Source organism: Carassius gibelio, chromosome A2 (assembly GCF_023724105.1).
Source record: "Carassius gibelio isolate Cgi1373 ecotype wild population from Czech Republic chromosome A2, carGib1.2-hapl.c, whole genome shotgun sequence".
In the NCBI taxonomy this organism is placed as follows: domain Eukaryota; kingdom Metazoa; phylum Chordata; class Actinopteri; order Cypriniformes; family Cyprinidae; genus Carassius; species Carassius gibelio.
In genome coordinates, this window is record NC_068372.1 from 639231 (window position 1) to 665772 (window position 26542).

At 37.4% G+C, this 26542-nt stretch overlaps 1 protein-coding gene across 2 annotated transcripts in view; it reads right to left on the bottom strand.

Moving 5' to 3' along the window:
- LOC128021551 (inositol monophosphatase 3) overlaps positions 1 to 24455 on the bottom strand; it is a 51646-nt gene extending 27191 nt beyond the window's left edge. Inside the window, exons 1-2 of one of the 2 annotated variants that reach the window (XM_052608845.1) lie at positions 23777 to 24427; positions 17287 to 17406 (exon numbers count right to left, since the gene is read on the bottom strand). In XM_052608845.1, coding sequence (XP_052464805.1) covers positions 17287 to 17406; positions 23777 to 24115 — 459 coding nt within the window. In that variant the 5' untranslated portion in view covers positions 24116 to 24427. Of the gene's footprint in view, positions 1 to 17286; positions 17407 to 23776 lie in introns of both variants that reach the window. The other variant, XM_052608856.1, reaches the window with a different exon arrangement.
- Positions 24456 to 26542: the final 2087 nt, after the last annotated feature.

Below are 26542 nucleotides of genomic sequence, written 5' to 3' on the forward strand. Positions count from 1 at the left end.
TGTTTCGGTGATAAAAGTCTATCGGCCGAAAACCGAAAAGGCCATTTTCGGCCGAAAAGTTTCGGTGGCCGAAATTTCGGTGCATCCCTAGAGTAAGCTGGATCGATTTGCTTTCCAGCAGCACACTGTCAAGGATTCTGCGTGTAATCCCTATCATTCTTTCCCACGCACCACCCATGTGTGATGCGTGAGGTGGGTTAAATTGCCACGAGCAGCCTTGTTCACTTAGATACTTTTGGACAGTGAGTTCTTTGCATGCTCCAATGAAATTTGTTCCACAATTGGATCTTAGCTGTTTTGCTGGTCCCCTTATAGAAAAGAAGCGACGTAATGCATTTATACAGCTGGATGTATCCATGGACTCTATTACTTTCATATGCACTGCTCTAGTGCTCATGCACGTAAAAAGGACTGCCCAACATTTACTGTTTGCTGCACCTCCTCTTGTGTGTCGAGTCAAAACTGTCCATGGGCCAAATACATCCAGTCCCACATAGGTGAAAGGAGGAGACATGTCCAGACACTCTGGTGGAAGATCCGCCATTATTTGCTGTTCAAATCTACCCCTTAGTTTTCGACAGGTTACACAATGATACAATATGGAGCTTATGAGCCTCTTGCCATTCACAATCCACAATCCACAGTCCTTATTGCTCCTTCCGTGAATTGACGACCTTGATGTTTCACTTCTTGATGGTAGTGTTTCACCAACAGGGTTGTGACATGGTTGTTCTTGGGAACAATAATCGGATTCTTCTCATGCTGATCCAGAGGAGCATTTTTCAGACGTCCACCTACTCTAAGCAGATCATTGTGGATCTGAGGATTGAGTTTTTTAAGTGCACTGCTTCTCGGAATGTTCCTTTGTTCTGCTAAGGCACTGAAATCATCGTGGAATGTTTCTTTCTGTACAGATTTAAGGATAACAAGCTTGGCTGCTAAAAGCTCTTCAGGAGTTCTGACCCTTTTGCATATGTGCCATCCTCTGCATTCATTTGTGTGAGTATTTGAGATCGGCTTGAATGAACGAACTATGTGGATAAGCAGTGCGATAGCTCTCAGGAGTGCTTTCCAGGAAGAGAAGCTTTTAAAGCGTTCTGAAGTAAGATGCCTTTCTTCAGTGAGAGTTGCAAAACTTGTTACATGAGGTCGGATTTCTACATCCAGTTCTGGCATTACCAACTCAAATGTCTTTTGAGTTTCTTGTTGAACTGTGAGAGGTTTGTGCAGAAAATCTGGACCTTTAAACCACTGTGTGTTAGCAAGCTGTGATGCAGACACTGATCTGGTGGCAATATCGGCTGGGTTCTGATTTGTTGGTACGAAGTGCCACTGTTCTGGGACCGTACTTTGACGGATTCGCTGCACTCTGTTGTGTACATACACAAAAAAACGCCGGGTCTCGTTGAATATGTAGCCAAGAACTACCTTACTGTCACAGTAAAACTTGACTGCATCTGGAACGAAATCAATTTCTTCAAGTATTATTTCTGCCATTTCAACAGCTAATACAGCTCCACACAATTCTAGGCGTGGAATGGTGGGCTGTAGACGAGGGTTCAATTTTGCCTTGCCCATAATAAATCCTACATGACTTAGTCCTTCTTCAGTAAAAACTCGAAGATAGGCCACTGCAGCTATAGCCATGTTGGATGCGTCTGAGAACAGACATATCTCTCTGTACTTTGAACTGGAAAGTGAGAGTAGGACATATGTACGTGGTATATGGAGATTTTCCAGATCTTGTAAGGAATTTTTCCATAATTCCCATTCCTCTTATTTGGACTCAAGGGAGTGGGACGTCTCAGTCGCTTGTGTCATGAGATATTTCCCGCAGCAAAGCTCTTCCTTTTATAGTAACTGGTGTCAATAAACCGAGTGGGTCGTAAAGGCTGTTAACGACAGACAACACTCCACGACGAGTGAAAGGCCTCTCAGACTTTGTGACATGAAAGGTGAATGTATCTGACTCCATTTCCCAGCATAGTCCAAGACTCCGCTGACTAGGAAGATTTTCTTTAGTAAGATCCAGGTCTTTTATGCCTTTGGCTAAATCCTCTGGAGGAAAGGCTTTCATCACTGTGGTTGAATTTGAAGCTATTTTGTGGAGTTTTATATTTGACTGTGCAAGAGATTTCTGGGTACGCTTCAGTAGACTGATGGCATCCTCTTCGGTTGGCAGAGATATCAGACCATCATCAACGTAAAAATGTCGCTCAACAAATTGGCGAGTGTCTGACCCATGTTCACGTTCACCTTCTTGTGCAGCACGTCTGAGACCATAGATTGCAATGGCAGGAGAAGGGCTGTTTCCAAAGACATGTACACGCATCTGGTACTCCGTGATCTCTTTTGACATGTCGTTGTCTCGGTGCCACAAGAACCTTAGGTACTTCCTGTGATTATCCTGTACCACAAAGCAATAGAACATCTGCTGAATGTCAACTGTAACGGCTATAGGTTCTTTTCTGAAGCGCAACAACACTCCAAGGAGAGAATTGTTCATGTCGGGTCCTGTAAGAAGGGTGCTGTTCAAAGAAATACCATGGTACTGTGCACTGGAATCGAATACTACCCTTATCTGGTCTGGTTTCCGTGGATGATAGACTCCAAAGATAGGCAGATACCAGGATTCCTCATTCTCTTTGAGCGGAGGAGCTAGTTCGGCGTGCCTGTTTTCAAACATCTTTCCCATGAATTCTTGAAAGTTTTCTCTAACAACTGGTCTTTTGTCCAGAGTGCGTTTCAAGGAGAGAAGTCACGAGAGTGCTTGATCTCGATTGTTAGGGAGAAGCGGTCGGGGTGATTTGAAGGGGAAAGGAGCGACCCAGAAGTTTCTCTCATCTTTGTGAAAGTCCTTCTTTTGATTTTTAGAAAGGCTTGATCTTCAAATGAAAGAGCACACTTGTTGTCATCTTTAGTTCTCTCGAACACTGAGTGACCAATGTCATTAGATGTCTTATGAGCCTTTGTAACTGCATTTAGACTATTGTGTTGATTGAACTCCCCGCCATGCTTTGTCCTCTCTTTCAAAGATATGTGACTTCCACAAGGAGTAAGGAAAGAAGGTCTGCCATTTTCTAGCACATTCGTCCTAAAGCTGCTTACAGTCGTCTTATGAGCATTACCGAGGCAGACTTCGCAGATCAGGACCCAGCCTAGATCAAGTCTCTGGGCGAAGGGAGAATTATGAGGACCATTGATTTGCTGCCTGACCTTATGCACTCTAATAAGATCTCTCCCCAACAAAAGCAGGATTTGGGCATTTGAATCTAGTTTCGGAATGAATCTTGCAATTGATTTCAAGTGAGGATGACAAAGTGCTATCTCTGGGGTTGGAATTTCTGACCTGTTATCAAGGATTTCATTGCATTCGATAAGTGGAGGAAGATCGATGCTCACACCTCCACGAAATGCTTCTATCTGGAATCCATATGCTTTCCTGCCCATCATCTCCATGACACCTGCACAGGTTCTGAGTGAGTAAGAATGTGGGTTGCTTTGAACGTCGAACAAATCAAAGAATTCTGAACGAGCCAAGGAGCGATTACTTTGGTCATCAAGGATTGCATAGATATTGACTGCATGCTCTGATTGTCCTTTCTTATACACTTTCACTAAGCATATTTTTGAACAAGAACGAGCTGAATGGTTACTACCACATACCTCTGTGCATTGGGAACTTACAGCAGCTGAGCCACTGAGGTTCTCTTCTCTTTCGATTTCATGTTTTGTATGCACTTGTTCTGCTGGATTTGAGGTCCAAGGAGCCGGACCTGGATGCATAGCTGTTGAGTGGAATTCACTTTCACATTCTCCGCATTTCAGTGGCATTCTGCAGTCTCTGGCTAAGTGAAAGGTTGATGCACAACATCTAAAACACACACAATTTTCCTTAAGATAGGTTCTTCGTTCCTTTATGGGCTTCTCTCTGAATCCTCTGCACTTAACAAGGGAGTGGGGTTTGTTATGGATAGGACAGATTTTGGTTAAATCATCTCTTTTCTCCTTTTTCTCAGTTTGACATTTCAGTGGAGTGGTCATATCTGTCTTGTGTGCAGAAATTAAACCTTTGGATACAGTGTTCCTAAATGAGGGTTTCTCATACCTGGGAGTCATGGTGTTGCTGGTAGACAGCTTGAAGCTGGGGTCATTTCGTGTCCTTGCTTCGCAACATACAAATTGTGTGAAAAAAGAAAACGGAGGAAAGTGCACTTTGTTTTCATCTTTATACCTTGATCCGATGGAAACCCACCTCTCCTGCAGATTATGCGGCAATTTATCCACTATAGGGTTGATACCACGGGCAGTGTCCAAGTAGGTTAAACCTGGGAAGTAGCCTTCTTCTTTGGCAGATTGTAACTCCATGAGAAGATCTCAGAGTTCTCTTAATTTGACATTGTCTCTGTTGGATATGCGAGGAAAATTGTCGAGCTTACTGAAAAGTGCACTTTCTACAATCTCAGGGGCTGCATAACACTCTCTGAGTCTGTCCCAGACCATTTTAAAGGCTAGTTTGGGGTGGTTTATATTCACAGATCTGAATCTTTTGACATATTCTGATGACTCTTTGCCAAGCCACTTTGCTAAGAGGTCAAGTTCCTCACCTGCTGTCAGATCCAGTCCTTCAATTACACTGATGAAAGAAGCTTCCCATGCTCTATAATTTTCAGGACAATCATCAAATTTGGTAAGTCCAGTGGTAACAAGCTCTCTGCGTGCAAGATATTTTGCGAAGTCCGTCATGCTGGCTGCTTGGGTATGATCTGCTCGAGGAGTATTGTATGGCGTTGCATGTTCAAAGGAATGCTGATGAGGAGCATTGATCGAATTAGGTGAAGGTAGCTCGCTCTTGAAAGAACTTCTTTTAATGGTGTGGATGTTTGGCAACTGTACACTTTGAATTTGAGGAATTTTTATTTCAGCTGGTTTCTTGACCTCGCTCCTCGTCGGTTGTTCATCAGTCACAACGTGTGAAGTGGTGTCATCGTTGCGTGAATGTTTCATCTGAGTGATATCATGTATTGCTGATTCGTGTTGTTTTGTGATGAACTTCCAGGGATGCTGTCTATGACAACCCATTTTCTTTGATCCTCAACATACTCATTTGTTCGTTCTTGGACAGTTAGAGGTGTGTCTGAACTGCTTTTAGAATCACTGTGATATTCACTCGCCTCTGCTGCAGCTTCCAGAATTTCAGCCTCAGCAAGCGCAGCTGCCACCTCCTTTTCAGCTTGCAATGCCTCCAATGTAGCCTCCAATGTGGCTTTCTCCGCTTTTAATCTGGCCTTTTCCTTTTTCATGTGCAGCTCTCTTTCTGCGAATGATGCACGAGCTCGTGCCACTTCAGCCACAGCTCTGGCTCTTGCCGCTGCATCACTGGTTGAAGATCTTGAAGATGTCTGCTTAGAACTGACCAACGAAGCTTTCCCAGATTTGCTAGATTTATCCTCCATATTTATATTGATGCTTGCCTTTCAGTAGCTTCTCAATAGCTTTTCACTATACTGTCCTCCCTTCATGTATTATCTTTACGAAGTTTGACAGCAAGTTAAACTCCATCCATTATAATCAAGAAATGCAAGTTGAAGTTTCAGCATTTATTGTAACTTGATCTCACAACATTACGATGGATCAGAGTGAAACTAAAGAAAAGAAATACAATCTCCAATTAGACTCATGACTAAACATAGCTCCAAATAACTTTACATAATGTCAAAATATACTTTTGAGTTACCCAAAGCAAGTACATAAAGAAAACTTACAGCTATTGCTCTTCAAAACTTCCAAAGGCAAGAAATGATGAGGATTATCCAAAGAAAAACACTCAGAGCAACATGCATCGTCCATGTGCCTAGCTGCACTTCCTGATATATTTATAACCTGCAGTTTCTTTAACAACCACTAGATGTCAGCACCATGACAATAATAACTTGGACACATACTGTGAAACCGGTACAGAACAATTTGCTTTGGTTTAGTAACATGTCTGTTAATGCGATGTGTTTTATAAGTTTGATAAACTTGGTGAATACTTGTTTAAAATGTATGTTCTGCTTTAGTAACATGTTGTCATGTATAATTTTATATTTTATTTATTGTTTATATGGATTTATCATGGCATGGATATTATACTGATATAACAAGGGACATGTGTTTTATTATGATTAAATTTATTGAGTAGTCAATTTGGATTGCTTAAAAGCTAAATTTAATTAAAAATGGACGTGCATGCAGCATTTTATTGTGTGGTGGTACTGTAGGTGTACAGTAAAAAAATAATTATACAGCTTTTGAAAAAGATCAGTTATACTACATGATCTTTAGAATGTCTACAATGTTGGTAGGTTTAGGGGGTGATACAATAATCATTAATATGATTTGAATATGAATATAAAAGGTTCTAAATGAAGAGTTTCGTTGCAAAACGAGATATATCCATTTTGAGAAATGTTGGTTATTTGACATTATTATTTAAGACATAAGTTCATTCACAATTTTTTGTACATTAAACTATTACTTGAGCTCAGTGAAGGCCAGGGGCACAATATTCTTTAAATCCAGGATATTTTTTATTTAATTTTAAGTCCATAAATAATTCATAAATAAGTCAAAAACCATGCCAAAATGCAACATATTTATCGTAACATTGACAAACATCTTAAATTGGTTAAAAAAACAATACATCATAAATATATGGAATATTATATACAAAGATTGATTAATAATAATAAGATTCTGATTTAGTTTGGCCAGAACATACACAACATAACACTTTTTTTTATTTTATTTTATTTTTTGCAAAACGCTATGCAAAGGCGTGTTTACGCGCGTCTGGAGGTCTCGCGGCGCGAAGGCGTTTAGCGCGGTGCAGAAGACGCGAATTTGCCTCATTCACGCGTTTAGAGACACCTTTGGCTTTCACAATAGGGGTTTTAAGAAAGGTTTTATAGAAATCATTTGCGCCAGACGCTCTATTCGCGTTTGGTGTGAACACAGCAACCTCCCTGGCTTTCTTCTTGACATCAGCGGAGACTTGTTCCCTGCTGCATTTGTTTATTGTTGACAGACGCAGGAGTATTTTATCCTGGTCCACTTTTCATTTAATCACTGAGCAAACTCAGAGCACTTCACCAGCGGTGACTCTCTCCTTGTGTGACATCCTGAACTCGCGCAGCATCCTGAACGTTCTATAGCCTATATCGCACTTTGTAAAGAAACTGGGCTGGCGCATATCGCGTTTTGTGAAAAAAATACATTTTGTAGTAGGCTTAAAATGTACATTTTTAAATCTTATTAATGCCAACAATTCACACATAGATTAAGGTACATCTGAACAGTGATTTCCAATAATAAAATCCAAATGTCAAAAAATGGCGTTTATCGTGTTTTGCAATCAAACTCTTCAAATATAATGTAGAAAAATGACAAATGGTCAAGTCGTATGGATAGTTCACAAGTTTTAACACAAAGGTAGAGTGTAAAGAGATGGGGGTTGAATCTCACAAAATTGTCAGGAGCGGATGTGTCTAACACACACACACACACAGCCTGGAATTGAACTACTGGTTTCGTCTGGTCAGAGGAGAACTGGCCCCCCAACTGAGCCTGGTTTCTCCCAAGGTTTTTTTCTCCATTCTGTCACCGATGGAGTTTCGGTTCCTTGCCGCTGTCACCTCTGGCTTGCTTAGTTGGGGTCACTTCATCTACAGCGATATCATTGTCTTGATTGCAAATAAATGCACATGCACTATTTAACTGAACAGAGATGACTTAACTGAGTTCAATGATCAACTGCCTTTAACTTTCATTTTGCATTATTGAGACACTGTTTTCCAAATGAATGTTGTTCAGTTGCTTTGACGCAATGTATTTTGTTTAAAGCGCTATATAAATAAACGTGACTTTGACTTACTCACACACACACAGACACACTCACACGCAGGGAGACTCTAAGAGAGGGGTGAAAAAGAGGACCACGTTTAAGAGGTTTCAACTGTACAATATTAATCTAGTACAAAGAGTAAACTTTTATTATTAGATATTTTATTTAAAACCTATCATTATGCAGCTTGTATATTGGTTGTTTTTAATTTCCATTTAATTATTATGATTTTATTTTAAAACCTTTGTTATACAACTTTATTAGGGGTGTAACGGTACGCAAAAATCACGGTTCGGTACGTACCTCGGTTTTAAAGTCACGGTTCGGTTCATTTTCGGTACAGTAAGGGACAGAAATGCAAACATTAAACTGCAGGTTGTTTATTACTATAAACTTTTTTTTAACAATTTGTTTACACTTTTTTGAAAATACTTTTTAATAAAATAAATAATAAAATATAATTTATAATAAAATAAAAAAAGAATAAATAAATAAAATACTGCTGCAAAGTTCTCCACTAAATAAAATACTCTCAGTCTCAAACCAATATCATATAATAAAATATAATGAAAAATATAAATAAATAACTATGATTACAGTGCAGCATTACCAATCCCAGCTTGTAGGCCTGCTCATATTTAAAAAATATATATAACTTTTCCAAAGTGTAAAGTGCAGCATCAACAGTTTCAGTTTTTAGACCTGCTCAGATTTCGTTATTGCGTTGGACCGATCGAAATTAAGAGCAAAGGTCTGTTTAAATGCCGACGGGAGCTGCGTTTGAATTACAATTGTTGTTTTTTTTTCCTAGTTGTAGTGATGTTCACACTCGCGTGATGCCTTTTGAAAACCTTAGGCCAGTGACACACTGGCATATTGCACCTGTCAAACATAGTCTATTTTGCAGTCAATATTGTTGACTGCGTCCTTTATCAGTAGGCTTTATATTTATGCCCAACATGAAGTATAGATATTGTTGTCGTGAAGACAAGATCCTGGTCTGTTGGCGGTCTCCCTCTATGTCACCTACAGCAGCAGCGCGCCAGCGCCACATCAGGCACGATCCTGGTGTCACCGGCCTGTGAATCAGCTGCAGGGCGGGATTTGCGCTGAACGCGGAGACTTCCGCCACTTAATATGTTCGTTTGGAAACCCGAAAATGTACCTATGTTCCGCAAACAAAATATTGCATTCGGTCATTCTGTACACGTGCACCGTACCAAAAGCCCTGTACCGAAACGGTCCGGTACGAATACACGTACCGTTACACCCCTAAAAATTATTGATTGTTTTTACTTCAAATGATTAGGATTTTATTTTATACTTTTATTATACAACTTTATAGATTTTACTTCGATTTAATTATTAGGATTTTATTTAAAACTTTTATTATACAACTTCTTCATTGATTGTTAAATTTTAAATCTTTTATTTCCATTTCATTCATGGAATTTTTATTTGAAACCTTTATTATATCACTCTGAAACGATTTATACAGTCAACAGATTGTATTTGAGGGTACACACACTCATATTATGATATGAGGTCACATTATCTTCAGTCTCGATTCATCTTCCTCATTTTCCTCGCACGCTGTCCGTATTTACTGCTGTACGGCTTTCTCGGCGCCAAAGTCAACCTTTCCATTAGGGCTGAGCAAAAAAATCAAATGCGATTTTCATGCGCATCTCATCAGTAAAGATGCTCCTGTAATTAGAATTATATCTCCAGCACGTGCGATCAGTAGAGTTGTTCCGATTCCGATACTAGTATTGGAAATATCTCCGATACCACAAAAGATTCTGGCATCGGCGAGTACATGAACCCATATACCGATCCGATACCATTTTCTTAAACAAGACCTAGTTATGACCGCTAGCTTTGCCTAACCACTGCATGGTTCTTCTTCGCTGCTCAGAATCCATTGCAAACACAGGAAGTTGTGCTGTGTTCCCACAAGCAACCTCTGTTTAGAGCAGCGAAGAAGAAATGAAGACGCGTTAGCAGCACTGATCTATATATGACTGGATCGTTCATCGCATTCTAAACTGCCAACAAACAGTGAAGACGCTTCTATATTATAGATCAGTGGTTAGCTGTGTGTCTTTAGTACCGGTAGTTACCGACTCCCGAGTATATTTGGTACCCGCAGCTGCGTTCAGTCGCTTCCGTGTTAATCAAAGCGCAGGGCTCCAGACAATAGCCGAATATATACTAGTGTCTGTGAATATTAAACTGCTAAATATTATTTAAATATTATCCTGCAAATTCTACATCTCTGTGGGTGACGGGCGCAGATGCGCGGGAGCTCACTGTTTTGTAGTATCTGCTGTGTTTCATTATATGAGGACACGAACGCATAAACCGTTACTTCATGAGAATTTACAGTTTCATTTGAGAAAACGGTCATATCATAAACACAGACACTCAAAGATCTTCATGGCAGCCCATTAAAATAAATGTTTGGTTTAACATGAGTAAATTGACAATGTATTAAGCTACTGTTGTAGCCTACAGTAGATTTAGCTATGTCTCTATGTAGTAATAATAATACGTCTCTATTAATAATAATAATTATGCCTAGACGGTTGCTTGTTTTTTACTTGTTTTGTTGTAAAGAGATTATCTGATTAATATATATTAATATATATATATATATATATATATATATATATATATATATATATATATATATATATATATATATATCTTTTTTTTTTATATTACTAGACTTATTTGTTGCAGTTTTTTATACAGTTATATTGTAAAACTAAAATCCCTTTTTTAGTTTGCAGTATTAGATTTTTGGCTGCATTTGAAGTTCTTTTTCGCTTAAGAAAATAAATAATACTGTCAAATTCATGTCAGATATAAAAATACTGTAATGTAGTTTGCCATGTATTTGTTCATGTTTTATTAAGGGATCTGTCTGAAGCACACCATAAAATAATTCTAGCAATTTACACAGGGCTAGTAGTATATACAGCTGTATATACAGATACACACCCAGGTATCGGAATCGGTATCGGGAAGAGAAAAAGGGTATCGGAACATCTTTAGCATTCAGATCAGGGTTGCCAGGTTTTCACAACAAATTCTGCCCTGATACCGATCACGGGGAAACCCCGCCCCACACGTGACAGACCATAAACCATGGTCACGCACACACAGGATTTATCTTTCACCTAAAGGTCACCTGTGGCCGGATGGTCACGTACCGGAGGTCCGGTGTCTATTTCTCAAACAGGTGACCATCACACTCGTCATAAGGATAATCCCTTACGATGTGATCAGGTGACAAGTCACAGCTGCCGATTATTCACGGATGGCGTCATTTCACGCTGATGACGTATAACCTAGATTTATTACGAACAGATGGCATAGCATAGCAACACCTGTGACCATTAAAAGGTCATAGGTCAAGGACAGGTGGGAGGGTCAAGGTCAAAAGGTCAATAACTAGTGGAGGATGGGTCAAGGACAAAAGGTCATGTGGGGAGGGGCTAAAGGTCAAAGGTCAAACCCATCAATCAAATTTGGACAGGTCGTATAACCTAATAACTACTGAGGCGAACCAATAAGCAACACTTCTGTCTTATCACTATTTAGACGTAGAAAATTAACAGACATCCATTTTTTTTTTATATATATAATCTGAGATCTGAGAGATAAGACTTAAACCAACCCAGAGCAGAGTCAGATACACCAAAGACAGACTTTAGACGAGAAAGTAAGGTACAATGAACAATAGTGTCACTGAGATCAAGCAAAATCAGTATTGATAAGCATCCAGAATTGGAAGCCATCAAAAAGTTATTTGTGACTTTCTCAGTGCTATGCATTTTACAGAGGCCAGATTGAAGAGGTTCAAAGAGGTTATTTTCAGACAGATGAGAGAGCAATTGTGATCTAACAATACGTTCTAACATCTTAGCAATAAAAGGGAGATTAGAGATGGGGCGAAAGTTTGTTAAGATTCTCAAAGTCACGGCTATTTGTTTTTAGAACAGGAGTTACAGTGGCAATTTTAAGTGCATATAATACTCAAAACAGCCGGACACAATGACGAAAAGCATGACTGAAACAACCTAGATGGTATGAGATCAACATTTGAGGTGGTAGCTTTCATTTTTAAAACCACAGTACACAGGGATAGAGAATCTAATGTGGAGAATTCTGAAAGATAAACACCAGAGAATTCTATATTATTTAATTTTGGGGTAACAAATGTATTTGTAGTAGTAATCTGATCTCTTATCCCCTCAATCGTATTACCAAAAAACACAAGAAACCTGTTCCCTGTTCTCGAGTCACGAACCGTTTCTGTCAGACACGTCTGATTCAAGAACCGAGGAACTGATGATACTGCGCATGTGTGATTCAGTGTGAAGCAGAACGACACACAAAACGTCTGAACTGAACTGATTCTTTTGGTGATTGATTCTGAGCTAATGTTATGCGGGTAAGACATAATCATTGATTTTAGAGCACACACTGTTGATCACGTCACTACAACTATCAAAGGACAGGTTGTGGATCGTGTAGAGAGTTATAAATATTTTGGCACAGTCATAGACTCAAAACTGTCATTTGATTTAAATTGTGAAATGGTCTGCAAAAAGGGTCATCAACGTTTGAGTTGCCTCAGGAAACTTGCTAAATTTAACATTGATAGACAAATGGCGACTTTGTTTTACTATGCTTTTATTGAATCTATTATGTTGTTTTCCATTGTGGTGTGGTATGGAAGCCGAGAATAAGAATAAGAATTCCCTAAACCAAATTGTTAAATGGGCGAGTAGGATAATTGAAGTAAATCAGCGGTCTTTGGGAAATATTTACACAAATCAACTGTACCAGAAAACAAGTGTTGTCTTGAATGATCGAGGTGTTGTCTTGAATGATCGATGTTTGAGTAAATGAATTACTCAGAGATATTGGTTTGTTTGAACTCAGAGGGAGTGTCAGCCACATTAAAAAAGTTAACAGCTTAAGTAATTTGTGGATTAATGCGTATTGGAGACGCAAACAGTTTAAAATGATTCAGTTCGATTTGGTGAACTGGTTCAAAAAGATCCCGTTACATTGAACAATCATTCGCGAACTGGATATTACAAACTGCTTTGTTTTGAACTCTCTCACAACAGACACAGAAGAAAAGACAATTCTGAATAAAGTTGTAGTTTTTGCTATTTTTGGACCAAAATGTATTTTCGATGCTTCAAAAAATTATAACTGACCCTCTGATGTCACATGGACATGGACCGTATACTGCGCACACAGTTTCAATGGAGGGACAGAAAGCACTCGGACTAAATCTTAAATATCTTAAACTGTGTTCCGAAGATAAACGGAGGTCTCAAGGGTTTGGAATGACATGAGGGTAAGTTATTAATGACATACAGTAGGTGGACAGCCTAAATGGGGATTACTGCCACGCATACCGCCTGTAATTAAGTCGCGTGTTAAGAGAAATGATGCTCGTTCGGTTTATGATGAAATGTTCTGAAACTGCTGTAGCGGATCTGACTCGAATCAGACAAATTAAAGAGTCGATCAGGACTGTGGTTGAAACATGAACCAAATTCCTCAGGAAGGCAACCGGAGGTCATAAATCAGTTCTAGTGCCACAAGTCCCAAGCAAGATAACCAACCAACCCTTTCACAGAACAGCTTTCAACATTAACACCACTAGAACAATTATTGACAATTTCAATTCGGAGATGAGATTGTCAAATTTGGGGCAAGTGAAATGCAACGTCGTACATCACATGTAAACCCATGAGAGTTATACACAATATCCTTAAACACTTCCCCCACCTAGGAGAACCAGACTGAAATTCCTAAGGGGGAGTTCCTTTGAACCCCTGGTCTCCACATAAATCTTTGTCAAAAGATAATGACACAGAAACTGTCTTTTCTACATATATATGGACCAAGATGAACTCAAAAAGACTTATAAATTAATATCAGTCCATCCCTTCACTCCATATTCATTTATGTGTAACCCACACATTTGACTATCATGTTATAATCACTTATTGTGTATGTCTTTTAATAACTATTGGATAGCTCAAGGATACATATTCATGTTTAGTGTGTACGTGTTCGAATCTGTTAGCTTGAAACAGTCATGACCATCAGTTATTTGTCAAATGTATAATATTCTTGTTATAGGAATCATGTCCAAAATTAGACCCTGCAAGAGCGGGAAAATTGAGACCACACGCTTGATAAGATAACATATGATTTATGATACCCCGAGCCAAGACAATATCTGACTGGTCAAGACAACATTTGAGGTGTGGCCAACAGGCCAGTTTAAATACTCAGGACACCATAAAATCTTGCTTTTAGTTTTTAGCTATGCTTCTGCTGTTAGTCATGCCTGCTTTTAGCTTGTAGCTTTGCTTCCTAGCTTTACCTTTTAGCCATACTTTTAGTCATCACTTTAAGCGTTCTTTGAGCGCGGTTCCAGTGTGCTTCGGCCTGCATGCCTGCTGCTACTTAGCCACGATGAGAAGACACACCACCTAGTCTCGTCAAACTTTACTTCTTTTCTTTTCCGTTTGAGAGTTTTGTGTTTGGAGTTAAGTTTTGTAACCAAGTTCAACTTCAACCAGGCACACAACTCTGCGTCTTCAGCCAACGCCCAACCACGGGCTTCCCAAGACGTCACAACGAATACTGAACTTCCAGTCAATCAGCGACATCGGGGAAACCCCCTTTCAACAACAACTTTACACATGCAATGTACCTCCAGACTGATTTGTACTGGTGTACCTAATATAATTTTAACTTAATTGATGTACTCAATGTGAGGGCTAATTAAGTGATTGAGGGTTTTTCATGTCTATGCAATTTAACTTATTGCTGTAAACTTGGGATTCCACATTTCCATTATCTTAAACTCATCTTTCCCTAACTTTCGATCTTCCTGCAACTTGTGTGAATGTGTGAGTGCGTGCGTTTATGTGCTAGATTAGTTTATATGTCTTAGATTTATCTAATAAAGCCTTATTCATATTGGAAACAGAAGTATCTTTTGTTTTGTGCTTACAAGTTAATGTCCTAAACTGCCAATCTTGTTACTGTGCTAATTGATAGTGTTTTCACTATACTTTGGATATTACTATCCAGTGCAGATTTGATGTTAAATGGCTCGTTCAGTGAATCGCAGGGCGTCTCAGTGATCAGCCGTGAAACAGTGATTCTGTTCAAATTCCCTTTAAAATCTTAAATGATTCCCTTTAAGCTAAATTGACCTGTTTCCCTTACACTGCGTTCAGATGATTTATCACTGATGTGACAAGTTTAGACACACTTTTCACATGACAACTCTCACGTCCGGTGTAAACACAGACAGTGACTGCTCTATTTACAAATAAGTTATATAAGAAAAAACCTAAACCATAGGCATAACGAGATGGAAATATAGACTTTGCTCTGTCCTCTGTCCACGACACTGATTCACTGCAGAGCTGGTAGTTTTAATCTGAACAGCTCTTAACGCCGAGTAGACTTGTGCCGGTATTCGGTAATGCGATATATCACGGTAATGAATATGCACAAATTTGTTATCATGGGCACTTCTAAATACAGCGAATAATTATATATTACAAATTATTCCGAATTTGGAATACATTTTAAGAATACTATTCCCATCAACTGGTCAAAATGCACAACACCGCTATATGCTGCTTTAAAGACTCTGATGTAAACAAGCACGCATGAGAAGCACATGGAGGAACACGTGAGAGGCGCGCTGAATGAAGCACATTCACTCTCTGACAGCAGATGGACACTAAACTACAGAAAATGTCCTTACCTTGGAAACACCACAAATAAACCAGCTGCCCTACTTTCTAAAACATATTTAATAATTTTAAATAGCCAATCAGATTTGTGTATTTGCTATGATGTTCATCACAGTGCCAAATACTTAATTTTTAAGTCTTAATACGCTATTTTAATCTGGACTACAACATGACAGAAATTTTTTTTATTGTTAATTTACATTTTAAATTAGGGATTTATTTTTAACATTACTTAATTCATTAGTTAACATACACTGCCAATTAAAAATTCTTCTGAACATTCATTCATCTTAGGTATTCCAATATTTAATAACACGTTGATAAATTCTAAAGTTGCAACTGTATTATTTAATGAGCTAACATGAATTAAAACTTTTATTTTTTAACAAAGATTAATAAATTCTGTAGCAAATGTAGCTATTGCTCATTGTGAATGTTAATGGTGAACTAAAGATATCTTATTGTAAAGTAATACCATGGGTCTTTATAGTTCTTTTGCACTTTAATCGGTGCAAAACTTTTAAATTTATATATTTTTCTGAAATGCTTTATTGTATTTAAATGTTCAGTTATTTTTGTTATAAGAAAAAAAAAAATAATCTGTAATACTGTATTATGAGCACTTTTTAATTTTCTTTGATAAAAGCATGAGCAATTAATCGCAACAAGAAAATTTGATACTGGCATGACCCTAACGCTGAGTGGATGGTTGGATGCATGGTGGGCTAGTATTAACAACAAATAATGAATAAATATTTAGTCCAATTTTAAAACTACTCCGAGCCATCTATAACAGCCTTGTGAATAATAATTTTATTGGGGCATTTATTCATGCAAACAGCAGCACCTGCAGACCGACTTGACCCATGACTAAGTAACATATCCCTCCAGTTTTTTTACAAAAGGCAGCATCTGCCGACTCTGAATGATTTTCCTGTAAAAACAAACAGTGTGATTTTTGACTTTTGCAAAATAAAAAATAAATTGCCTTTTTTAAACAGAATCATTTAAACCCCTACAATTCAAGGTCAAAAACAAGATGTTAGATTTTAACATGAACATGAACAATTAATTAAAGTTTATTATTTATTTTTTTATATATCGCTTTTTACGATACAAATCATTACAAAGCAACTTTGCAGAAAATTAAGTTTCTACAATATATAGTAGTAGCTTATAAGTGGTGACTGTCAGTTTGTGCGCATATAACAGGAAAAATTTATTTTTAGAAAAATTAATACAAGCTTAGTCAGCCAGACGTTGACTTTAAACAACAATTAAACAACAAATTAATCTATGAAAGAAACAGAAATAAGAATGCAGTCTGTTGCAACACAGACTAAATATAAAGTTTGCGGAATAGAAAACAAAATCCTGTTTCCTTATCAGTCCATCTCACCTCATAGGAACAGTCATACCCTCTCAAGAAATACGTTTACCCTCGATGTACCCAAATGGGTCTCTAAAGCCAGTTGCTTTGCCTTTCTTTCTGGCTTGTTCGATTCTTGGCCATAATTCACATCTTAAAAGTCTGTCTTCCTTTGTCAAATCCTCCACAAAACGGATGCCAGCTTCTTTACATACCAAAGACGTCTTGGTTCTTTTCCACATTTCATCTCGGACCATCTTGCAGGCGAAGACAATGATCACATCTCTGGGACGACTGACCTCCTTCCTCCCCACCCGATGCATGACATCCACAGCCTTCGAAATGATAGCGGCAAACTCAGGTGTTATCTTACCAAGAAGCTGAATCACATCCTCTCTTATATGTTCACTTGAGGTCTCCTTGATACCTTTTATCCGAAGACACCACTTTCTTTTGTACCGTTCCCTCTTCCAACACACAAACTTTCAATTTGCTTCTCCATCATTTTGATTTTGTCTTTGCATTCTTTTAACTCCTGTGCATTTATTTGCATGGATTTGGTGATGCTAACAATCATCACGCTGTGTTGTTTCATTTGTATACCTATCTCCTCATGCTGAACATGTACCTTGGTTCAAAGTCCTTTGATCGCCTCTAGTATAGCAAAATTGGACAATTCATTTTCTTCACTCTCTGTCAGCTTTTTGTATTTTATTTTTCCTTTCTGGGGTTTACAAGGTGTGGGTGGGTCAGAGTCAGGACCTTGTTCCCTTTGCTTGAACTTTGAGTTATGTCCATAGCGTAACAATGATCCTCCACATCATTCATGATTTCAACAGCTTTTTTCTGTGGGCAAGGGTTTAACTGTTGGAAATAATAATAAAATAATCTGATTGTCTATTTACATTAAGTGCAAATATGTCGCCTTGTTGGCAGACATCAAATTCACTCACCAACGTGTGATTGGGCCAGATTACAAAAGACGATCGTCAATAATCAGGTTCAGTGCCATAGATGATAAAGTAGGATAGTGTTAGTGTAGGTCTTGGCCTTTTGTTCCATATAGGAGGCATTTATTTAATAATTTGATTTTAACATTGATCACAATGCTAAGGTGCATATGACTTCCGCTATTTGCCATAAGTAATTAGTAGAATAACCTGCTATTTTAACATGCTTATTGTAAATTGCATCTATCACAAAAAAAAAGAAGCCATTTTCACAGTACCGTGGTCATGAAAACTTAATGTTTGCATGCGTTTTTTAAGCACTGCAGTTTAAAACAAATGATTTTAGGCCGAAAATCTCTTACCGCTCTTGACTTAATCACGTTTGTACTTTTGTAACTAGAATAAAATAAATAACTAAAGCCAATGCTAATAATTATGCATTTATATATATATATACACACACACACACACACACACACACACACACACACACACACACATATATATATATATATTAGGGGTGTAACGGTTCACAAAATTCACGGTTCAGTTCGATACGATACACTGATGTCACAGTTCGGTACGTTTTAGATACAGCAAAATGTAAAAACATCTCAACTTTTCAGAATGCCGCAAACGCACCGCGGGTCATGTGACAAGAACTAACCAATCAGCTTCATCCTTACCCGTAACAACGTTGAAAGCTCAGCCAAGATAAAGGAACAGCTGATCATAGTTGTATATGGATTGCAATTTCGAAATAAATTTAGTAGCAGAGCTAGCCGACTGCAAGCGATTTTTAGAGCTGCAAATCCATTTATCCTTTGCTGAAATTTCCGCGTCTTCATGGAGAGAGCACGTCATGGTTGCTTAGCAAAGGCAGACGCCTCAGGGGCGCAACTGCCTGAGCGCTTTGGAAAGGAGGAGAAAGACGCGCCTAGCGTTTTCCACACGTTTTTAGGCGCGATATGTGAATGGCCCCTAAGGCGCTCGCTCACTCAGCACAGGCTGAAGGCTCGTTGCAAAATGTCTAATGAATTTAACAGACCAGAAATAGAAGATCCTCCAATAACCAACAGGTCTGGTGTTTGGGTGCACTTTGGATTCCCTGTAAGCTATATTTTTTCGTCTTTTCCCAGATGCTGACACACTAAGGTGATGTCGGCGTAAATGAGTTGACATGTTTCAAGTATTCCCGCTGGGGTTTTTTATTTTTATTTTTATTCCCGCTGGCGTACCCTATTGTCATGTAGCAGATGCGACCGTTGTTTTTTTATCCACCACTCTTTTGCCATCACCATTATAGCTTACATAGTTGTCCACCAAAATAAAAGATCAGCTGGTTTCAGTCATAAAGGTACAAGGGTCTCCCTTGTAAGTGCTGCAAAAAAATATGCATTTATATGCAAAAATATGCTAAATAATTTTTTAAAGACCTTTAAATATTATTGTATTTGGATTGTTCTACTACATGTTTTTAACAATACATCCATGCATACTCTGCAAAATAAAGTTTGGGATTATTTTCATCTGTTTTATATAGTATGTTTCCAAAATAAAACTGCTGTTTTACAATTTTGAGGATGTGGTAGTTTATTGAGGTTGATTGTAAAGCCATTGCTGCCAGTCATTTGATTTTTAGCCTTTATCATGTACAGTGTTGATCTAAATGCAAACTATCTAATTGAATATCTAATTGAACATACAATTGTGTATTTATACATGGTGCAAGGTACGACGATGAAACAACGTCATATTAACAACGTTCATTAACTTTTCAAAATCAACACCGAATTCAGCGTTAATCCAAGGTCTCCAGAACGATCACAATTCCCCCGTGATGGAGGTAAGACGGTGAAACAGTGTCCTGATTTCAACAGTGACTCAATGTCGCGATTTCAACGGTGAATCAACGCCGCGATTTCAACAGTGAATCAACGTTGTGATTTCAACATAGATACAATTTGCAAAATCGAAGGGTAATTCAACGGAACCCTTGCACTTGACGTTGTTTCAGCGTTGAATCAACGTTGAAATGCCGACTGGGTTGTTTCTTTTAATTTAGAATAAATCTACATAAGCAAACAGACCATGTACAGTAGGCTAAAAACAAACTCTTTATGTATTTAAAAAATTTCAACTAGAGTAAAAGAAGACATGGAAGCAAAATAGACCAAAATCTCAATTTAAAAGTACATGACCTGCCTTAAACAATAACTTCATAATTTTGCAATGGGTTTTAATTATTTTTGCTGTGTTTTTCCTGTAAAATAACAAATGATCACCAACTGCCTTTTTCAGTTTAGTGTGAACTGTGAATGACTTTGTATAATTTGAAGTGTTACATATTACAATAACACCAATAATATAAAAAAAATGTGTTGCCAATATTTTTTTGTAAAAACACGCCCCTCTGCTATGTGCAGTCATTTATTCTAAATATATACTTTGAAACTATAGTAGCTAAGAAAACATGCACAGGATAGTTTCATTTGTTGTTGCCTGTTTTTTGTGATAAAATTAATGAATGTTAAAGAAGACCATGGTCTCTGTGAACTGATTATTCTGACACTGTTGAAAAATGAAACAGTTGTGTCAATATATTTAACGTTACCCATTTATTTGAATCCCCTCACACTTATGAAGGACAAAAAAATGACAGAAGAAAAAAAAAATAAATAAATGTAGAAATAAATAAATAAATGCAGAAATAATAGTGAAAATAAATACATTTTGGTAATATAAATGGCTATTTCTGTATTTTTGCATGTATTTATTTATGCATTTCTATATGTATTCATTTATGTATTTATACATTTATTTATTTATTTCCACATATCTATATTTATTTTCCTTGTGCCTGTATGCTAATTGAGTGGGGGGTGCCAACATCAGTCTGAAACAGGATTGGTTAGCTGGAGGCCTATCGAATTACATTTAGTTCAATAATAACGAACGTAACTTTTTCAGAAACTATCAAACATATGCCATTACAAAGGAAGAAAAACAGAATGAAAATGTAAAAAATGAACTCCGTCGCAAAAATGTAACAGGCTCTTCAAATATGCTTCATTTTTGTTAATGTTTTTCAAAGATTCGTTTTTGCTGATCGTGGATTCTTAATTCATTGCCACAGATTTCGCTTACGTTTCACAGTTTTTCGTTTGGTGTTTTGACCCAAACCTCTCGTGGGGGCGGGGTTAACAGTGATCTACTCTGATTGGATAGTGAGCTTTTGATGGACAGGTGCTCTCTGACCAGGAAGTACAGACGTCACTCAATGGCGCGCACTGCGCATATTGAAATCTCTTGTGGTGATTAAATCTGGTCTCTACTGCAAAAATTATTTTTCACAGACAAAGTGAAAGACATTTATTTTAAGCTCATACACAGGTTCTACCCTGTAAAGAAGTTTATACAAAGATTTAAATCTGACATTGATCTTACACGCTCTTTTTGTTCGAGTTCTGAAGAAACTGTTCACTTATTTTGGTCATGTCACTACACCCAGAAACTTTGGGAGGATATTGGTGTGTTTGTCAAGTGTAAGATTTTGCCAGGCTTCTCAGTACATATGAAAAACATTAAATTTTAGTGTTATGACTCTGACCCCACAAACGAAAATATCAGTTTTGTTATTCATTAAAAAAATTATAATAATTTCACATTCACAAATGCAAATTCTCCAACTGTAAACCTGTCTTCTCTGTTTTTTCTGAAAGAAATGGAAAACTATTTGAATGTAATCTCACTATATACTAATATGAAAGGACTGTTAGAATTTGCTCCGCCTTTGATCGTGTGTGATTTTGTTTAGATTTTGGCCCTCTTTTCTTTAGTTCTATTTTATTCTTTCTTTCTTTTTTTGTGGTTGATATTATGTGATGTATGTTTATACTTTTGTATGTTTTAGTTCTCTGCATTAATAAAAAAAAGAAAAAGAAAAAAACTCTTGCGGTGATTTGTATGCAATACGTGCCTTGTATTACTAAATATGTAAATAATATTTGCCCTTCGATCATCTCAGTCTGTAAAGATGAGCTCTCAGGAGACACGGAGCGGATCATCTTCCACCTCCGCTTGTCCTTCAAGGCAGCTTGAAGTAAGCTTGTGTTACTGAAGTAACCAATAACATCGATACAAGTTTTTCATGTTACAGTGTGCTACAGTTTGTTGCGGGTTATTACTGTCATTCAGTAACACAAACTTACTTCAAGCTGCCTTGAAGGACAAGAGCAAATCTTTATATTTATATTTATTCATTTAGCAGACGCTTTTATCCAAAGCGACTTACAGATGAAGACAGTGGAAGCAATCAAAAACAACAAAAAGTGCATTGATATATAAGTGCTATAACAAGTCTCAGTTAGGTTAACACAGTACACGTAGCATGGGATTTTAAATAATATAATAAATAAAAAGAAAACAGATAGAATAAAAAAAAGAATAGATCAAGCTAGTTAGAGGTCTTTGCACACACACACACACACACATACAATTGCATAATAAACTAGAATTAAAAGTTAGTGAACTAACTTTGATGTTGGCTTGGCCACAGTACTTGTGTGCCCAACATTCTTGAGCTGCCCCACTGCAAAAAAAAAAAAAAAATACACCTGTAACAGTTTTTTTTTTTTTTTTTCATGGTCCCTTGCTGTTTTCCTTTCTAATAAAAAGCCTAGGATATGATAACAGCTATGACAGGGTTGTCTAGCTGGATGCGAAATAAATTCTGCCTATTTTTCTCATGTTTGCTATTTCACAGTCCTGTCACCATCGTGTTGTGGGCAACGACACACAAGGTAACTGAAACAATGCGGTTTAAATCAAGGTGATCATAAGGGGTCCAAGCACAATGGTTTGTATAGATGATACAGTTGCACAATGGACATGTATCTTTGCAAGTAAATTATGAGTCCTTTTGTGAGTACTATTATATGCACAACATGAAAATAGATAACTATTATAGTGTCCCTTCTTCACTTTTTCAGTAATGTGTGATAACTTGATAAATATATTGGCAATACTATTAAAATATGATCAAATTTAATGGTTTTTAGGAGATGATCGTTTTTGCATAATTACTATATTGGGTTTTATGAAAGTTTATAAAAAAATTATTAATATTTATTATTTTTTTTTATGCACATAAATGAAACATTTTCAAGTCTTTGTTTGAACAGATGAGGTGTGCTATATAATCTTTTCTAACTGATTGGACTTACGGTTTTCATAAAAATAAATATTAAAAATCATAAAAATCCCATAGACTTTAATTAACAGGATGTTCAGATAAGCCAAGCTCCAAATCCCATTAGACTCAATCAGACTTTGCTTCTATGAACTATTCTAATCAATTTAAACTCATTCAAACTCATGTAATATTTCAAATGTATTTATGTGCATAAATAAAAAAATATATAAATAATATAATATAATAAAAGAGGGAGGGAGAGGGGGATTTTCGCTATGGGGGTCTGAAAAGTCGATAAATCTAGCGACAAAGTCGCTAAGTTGGCAACACTGGCAGCATTACCAGTAGGCTTCCTTGTACCAGCGAAATCAAGGCAGTAGTAGTAGATTCGATCACATCGCTCTAACCAATCCTTCTTCAGACTGATGTTGGCACCCCCTCTCAATTAGCATACAGGCGCAGGGAAAAGTAAATGTAGAAATGTGGAAATACATAAATAAATACATGTAGAAATAAATAAATATATAAATACATATATTTTTGCCCTGCCCCTGCCTGTACCTGTATTTCAGGGTAGGTGTTCTTGATCAGGTAGAACATCTTGCGGTGGGAGTTCAGATCACCCAGCGTGAGCTTTTCACTGGCCCCTTCTTTTGTTTTGCCCTTTGACTTTTCCTCTAGCGTGTTGTCCTCCCTGATCCTCTTCACCTCCCGTCCGCCCTGCACCGCAGCCTCCATGGACAGCGCGAGCAGCTCTCTCAGATCCACAGTCCTCTTCTGTCTGAACGAGGCGATTCTACTAGATAAAACTCCCGCGTAAAGGTGATAGATCACGCCGACTCCTAGTAAGCAGAACACGGCTATGCCGAGCGGGGACAACCGGATGCCCATCGGAGCCATAACAAAGGCGGACGTGTGAACAAAACCGATGAACACGAGAACGGCAACAGCTAAACTATACGTGTGCCTCTTTGGTGATCATTTGCACGTAATTTTAACGCTACTAAATCAAGTGTTATTTATTTCCTTCACTGGTGAAATCCAGATTAGGTCATGCGAAAACTTCCTTCGTTGGTTTGTAGTATATTCCCTAGTCTTAGTACAAATATCTGCTTTCTCACAGTGACAGATGTATGTGACAGCGAGTAATACTGTATGCATTCCACGTCCACCGTCGTGTCAACCAAGGCTGAACTAACACTACGTTATACTTCCTGGTCAAGAATAAACAGTTTTGAGCACGAGAGAGCGCCCTCTACTGCTTCAGCATCATAAACCTCTCCGAGACAGGGGTAGATGCAGCCTGGAGCAATGGGCGCGCCGAAAGGTAGGGGCGTGCCAAAATGTAGGGGCGTGGCTAAAGGTTTCTCATTGGTGGAAGGTAGTGATGGCAAAATGAGGCTTCCTGAACCACTGAGACCACGCAGCCTGTCCGTTCCGGGAGATTTATTGTTTTTAAGTTCTAGAATTGAGTTACTAACTTCAAATAAAGTAATTTCACTATCACAGAGATTTCTGTAATCGCTTGAGATAGTTTTTTTTTAAATTACATACTCTGCACTCTCTCTATATGTGGACAACAAAATTTGTAAATCAGTTGATAAAATCCTGTTTAATTTTGTTTGGAAAAACAAAATCTATTATATTAATAAGTCTGTATTAATGAACACGTATGAGCATGGTGGGTTGAATTTCCTTGATTTCTCTTCTTTGAACAATACTTTCAAAATTAATTGGATTAGACAGTTTTTGTGTAACCCAAACTCAATCTGGAATTTTATCCCTAATTACTATTTTTCCAAATTAGGTGGTCTCCCTTTCCTATTGATCTGCAATTATAATATTGCTAGAATCCCTTACAATTTATCTAAATTTCACAAACAGGCATTACTTGCATGGTCATTAATCTTTAAGCACAATTTCTCCCCTCACCGGTACTTCATTTGGAACAATCAAGACATTGTATATAAGAGAAAATCTTTGTTTTTTAGTAGTTGGTTTGAGAAAAACATTCTGATTGTTTCCCAGTTATTTAACTCAGAAGGTCTTCTTTTAAGTTACGAAGAATTTTTATGTAAATTAAATTTTCCAGTAACTCCCAAAGAATTTTCCATTGTCATGGATGCTATTCCTAAAGGAGCTGTTATGCTTTTAAGGGACTCTGTTAGATCAACCAGCACTTTATCTATTTTCTTTAGACCCATTTGAACTCCCAGTAGGAAAACTATGCTTTCTGTCACCTTCTCCATCACGTAACTTTAAGATTAGTTCACTTTTTCAAAAGGAGCTTGTAACAACTCCTTATGTTGTGTTTTATTGGAGGAATGTGGTTGATCATATTGATTGGAAAAAAGTATGGAATCTGTCTTCGAAATACATAATAACAAACAAGGTTAGAGAGATCTCATTCAAATTATTACACAGATTTTACCCAAATAAAGTGTTTTTGAAAAGATTTAAATCAGACATCGATACAAGCTGTTGTTTTTGTGGTGACCCTAATGAAACAGATGTACATATATGTTGGGATTGTCCTCACACACAGCAATTTTGGATTGAATTCTGTAGTGTTGTCAATCGCAGTGTGCTCCATGGTTTCTCTCTGCTTTTTAAGGATGTACTGTTCGGCTTCTTTAATATACCAAAAGATAAAATTAAGGAATATTTTATTATTAACCTATTATTACTTCTTGCTAAATTTCACATTCACCGTAGTAAATTCAATCGTCAAAATTCTTTATATATTGTTTTTGAAAAAGAGGCTCAACAGTATATTCAAACTATTTCATCTTCTAAGAATCTCAAAGCTTGTAAAACGATTCATTTATTTAATATTTTTAATTTATTTTGTTAAAGTTTTTGTTTTGTTAAATGATTCTTAAATTATGCTTTGCGTGTACTGTCACCTCTTTGCACGTGATGTTGATATTATCTGTATTTGTATTTTTGGTACCTTGGCATTAAAAAAAAAAAAAGAGACCTCGCAGCCCATTGCTTCACCAAAAGGTTCATTACTCAAGGCTTCATTCATTATTGCTTAGTGACACCTAGCTACTGTGCAAAGAAATAGCAGGCCAATAAAAACATACTGAATCAAATGACCTGAGCAGACATCTGTCCATTGCCTGGGTATCAAATAAAATAAGTTTCTTTCTCTGTCTGAATTTACTTGTGTTTACTGTCACACACAGTTCATTCATTATTCATAAATTGTTTGGAAAGTGACAGTAGTAACAACATAAGTGAGACGGTGTTGAGTGTAGTTCTTATGGTGGAGGGAGTGTAATAACGCAAATTGCAACAGAAAAGTGTGGGGTGGGAAAGGTT